This window comes from Parus major, unplaced genomic scaffold (genome assembly GCF_001522545.3).
Source record: "Parus major isolate Abel unplaced genomic scaffold, Parus_major1.1 Scaffold299, whole genome shotgun sequence".
NCBI lineage: Eukaryota > Metazoa > Chordata > Aves > Passeriformes > Paridae > Parus > Parus major.
The window spans coordinates 149372-152563 of NW_015379272.1; the positions used below are offsets into that span (position 1 = coordinate 149372).

General features: G+C 61.3%; 1 protein-coding gene across 2 annotated transcripts in view; it reads right to left on the bottom strand.

Annotated features, from left to right (window-relative positions):
* The window catches only part of LOC107198750 (cyclic AMP-dependent transcription factor ATF-7), a 35581-nt gene that overhangs the window by 3083 nt on the left and 29306 nt on the right, over positions 1-3192 (bottom strand). Inside the window, exons 9-10 of one of the 2 annotated variants that reach the window (XM_015615943.2) lie at positions 2984-3181; positions 2175-2283 (exon numbers count right to left, since the gene is read on the bottom strand). In XM_015615943.2, the coding sequence (XP_015471429.1) occupies positions 2175-2283; positions 2984-3181 (307 nt within the window). Of the gene's footprint in view, positions 1-2174; positions 2284-2979; positions 3182-3192 lie in introns of both variants that reach the window. The other variant, XM_015615941.2, reaches the window with a different exon arrangement.

Below are 3192 nucleotides of genomic sequence, written 5' to 3' on the forward strand. Positions count from 1 at the left end.
ATGGGGCTGGTTTGGGGTGGGAATGGGGCTGGTTTGGGGTGGGAATGGGGCTGGTTTGGGGTGGGATCAGGGACCATCGGGCACTGGCTGCACACTGACCATTCCAGCCTGCAGCAAGAAGCCAGCCCTATGGAATATGGAAGCCTCTCCCTTCTGGCAGGACTGGACAGAACTGGGAGATAACAATCCTCCCCTCCTGCTGGGGATGGCCGGCCCCATCCCTTGGAGAAGCAGGCTGGAACCTTCCAGAATTCCAGGCCGTGGAACCCTCCGGAATTCCAGGCAGGAAGCAGCACAGCTTCCCGAGGAGGGCAGCACTGGCACAACCTCCATCCCCACCGTTCCTTCCCAACCATTCATTCCTCGTAAAAGGAATTAATTTCCCCTCAGGTTCCCGAGGCTGAGCAGCCCCTTCCCCACCTGCCAGGGGGAGCGGGATCCCCTCAGCAGGGCCGAGAGCTCGGCTTCTGGGGGCATTTTTTACCTAAATCACCTGCTCTGCTGTTTATTACCCCCCGAGACACTACAATCCATCAGAGCCCAGCACCAGGCTCTGCCTGCTGTGCCTTTTGGGAACTCGCAGCGCCGGGAGGGGCAGAGCCCTCGCTCCCGGTGAACCCCGGCTCCAGAGCTCTCTGCACCCACAGAGCAGGAGCAAATTCCAGTGGGATGGAATGTGAATTGAAAGGTTTGATTGGGAGAGCAAACAAAGGCAGGAGCTGGGATGTTTCTGCCACGTAAAACCCCCAGTACTGGGGAAAAACCAGGTTTGGGGTTCAGCACAGCTCAGGGGGCACTGGGGAGTGGACTCGGGCTCGCATTTCCTTCTCCCTTTCCCTGGAACAACCTTGGCCTGGGCTTGGAGAAGGTGGACAGAGCAATATCCTGCCCTGGCACCCCGGAAGGCAGGAGATTTACAAGGCACTGCAGATAAAGCCCCCGAGGGTCCAGAGGCAGCTGCAATCCCATCAGGGACCCGCGGCTTTGTTCCGGGGCCTGCCTGGCCACAAATCTGGGCCATAAAAGGGGCAGAGGGAGGGGAGGGGTGGCTCTCACCTTCAGATTCCTGATGGATTCCTGATGGATTCCCGCTGCCGTGGGGAGCGGGGAGAGGAGCCCAGGGACCCCTCTGGGGGTGGGGACAGTGGCTGTGCCAGCACGTCCCTGTGCCTCAGCGGGCAGCACTCAATTCCAGACATGGGACCAAGGCACAGCCCCCAAGGACACCGAATTAAATTTATTTTTTTTTAAATAATTTTTTTTTCTTTTTCTCCCTGGTTTTTTGCAGTTTCCCGTTCCATTCTCTCAGCTCATCCATCCCTGCCTCTCCTCCCATTTTTCCAAGGAACACTAGAGGACTCCAGCGTCCTCCCAAAGCCTGACAGCAGCCTGGAATTGGTATTGCAGGGAGGGCAGGAGGACCCAGATCGTGTTTAGCTCCCGGGTTGGTTATAATGAAATAGGCAGCATTAAAAAAAAAAATGAAGGGAAGGAAAGGAGATAAAAAAGAGCTTTTTTTTTTTTTTTTTTCACTTCCAAGCCGAGCCAGCTGGATGGGAACGCAGAGCAATGGAGCTCCATGATGTCACGGGGAGAGTCTGGCCCTTCCCGACTCTGCCTCTGCTGTGCAGCAGCCAATTTGGGATTTGAAATGGATTATGGAGGGCTTGGCTCGCTGCCGGGAGCAGGGAGAGCTGGATCCACACCAAATCCCCAGCCTGGACAGGCACAGCCCTGGGCAGGGACCACCCCGAGCTCCAAGGGACCCCCAGAGCCCGAGATGGGCAGAAATGGGGGGCTGGGGCTGGGGGTGTCCTGCGAGGGGCCACGGGGGTCCCTCCCAGCCCAGGGGGGCGCAGTCCCTGCCCTGTCCCTGCTCTGTCCCTGCCCTGTCCCTGCTCTGTCCCTGCTCTGTCCCTGCTGTGTCCCTGCCCTGTCCCTGCTCTGTCCCTGCTCTGTCCCTGCTCTGTCCCTGCTGTGTCCCTGCGCTGTGACAGCCCTGCCCAGCAGCGCCCAGAGGTGACAGGGAGGTGACAGGGAAGTGGCAGGGAGGTGACAGGGAGGATGTGCCAGGGAGGTGCCAGGGAGGTGCCAGGGAGGTGCCAGGGAGGAGGTGACAGGGAGGTGACAGGCACAGCCCTCTGCAGGGAGTGGCACAGCCATCACTCACTCACCCAGGTAGCCCTGAGTCTTCTTCTGCAGGGCCGTGACAGGACAGTCCTTGTGGGCCAGCAGCAGCTGCTTCAGCTGAGCCACCTCGTTCCTCAGCAGCGTCACCTCGTTCTGAGGGCACAGACACCCGTGGCTGTCACCCGTGGCTGCCACCCGTGGCTGTCACCCGTGGCTGTCACCCGTGCCAGCTGCCAGGGCTGAGCTGCCCCTGGCCCAGGCACCTCCACCCACAGCAGTGTCCCTGTCACTGTCCAGAGCCGCTGCCACCAGCCCAGGGACACCTGGAGCGCGCTGGCTCTGCCCGGCGGGGACACCCCAGCTCCTCCTCACCCGGAGAGCTGCTCTGAGCCAGCTCTGCTCCCAAACCCCACTGGATTATTCCTCTGACGTGTGGGGGGAAGCAGCTGAAACCCAGACAACTGCATCCCAAAAGTGCCCAAGGAAACCGTTTCTAGAATTGTCTTGGGAGGGAACAAAACCCCCAGGGTGGGGTTCCAGCAGCTGCAGGGATCACCCGGAACCAGCCCAGCTCAGCCCTGGGCAGTGCTGGGAGCACTCGGGGAAAACCAGGAGTGGAAAATCTGCGTTTCCTGCGCACTCCTGGGCACAGAGAGCCGGGGAAACGCAGGAAAAGCAGAGCAGGCACAGAGCCTCCCTCTCCCCCAGGCAGGACAGGAAATCCCGCTGGGAAAACAGCGAGGACGCAGCAGTGGTGAGCCCGAGGACGGGAAGGCAGGAGCGAGGCACAGGCAGGGAGCAGCTCCTGCGGGGAGAGCGCCGTGCCAGGGCCCAGCCCCAGTTACATACTCACGCTCAGCTGGATGTTCTGGCTCGTGAGCTCCTCGGCTTTCTTCTCCAGGGAGGACACCCAGAGCTTGCGCTTCTGGCGGCAGCGCGAGGCGGCCGCGCGGTTCCGCTCCAGGAATCGCTGCCGCCGCTCGTCCGGGTCCTCGTCCACCGCCCGCTTGCGGCGCCCGCCCGTGCTGGGAGTGGGCTGGGCAGGGGACACCTGGGCAGGGG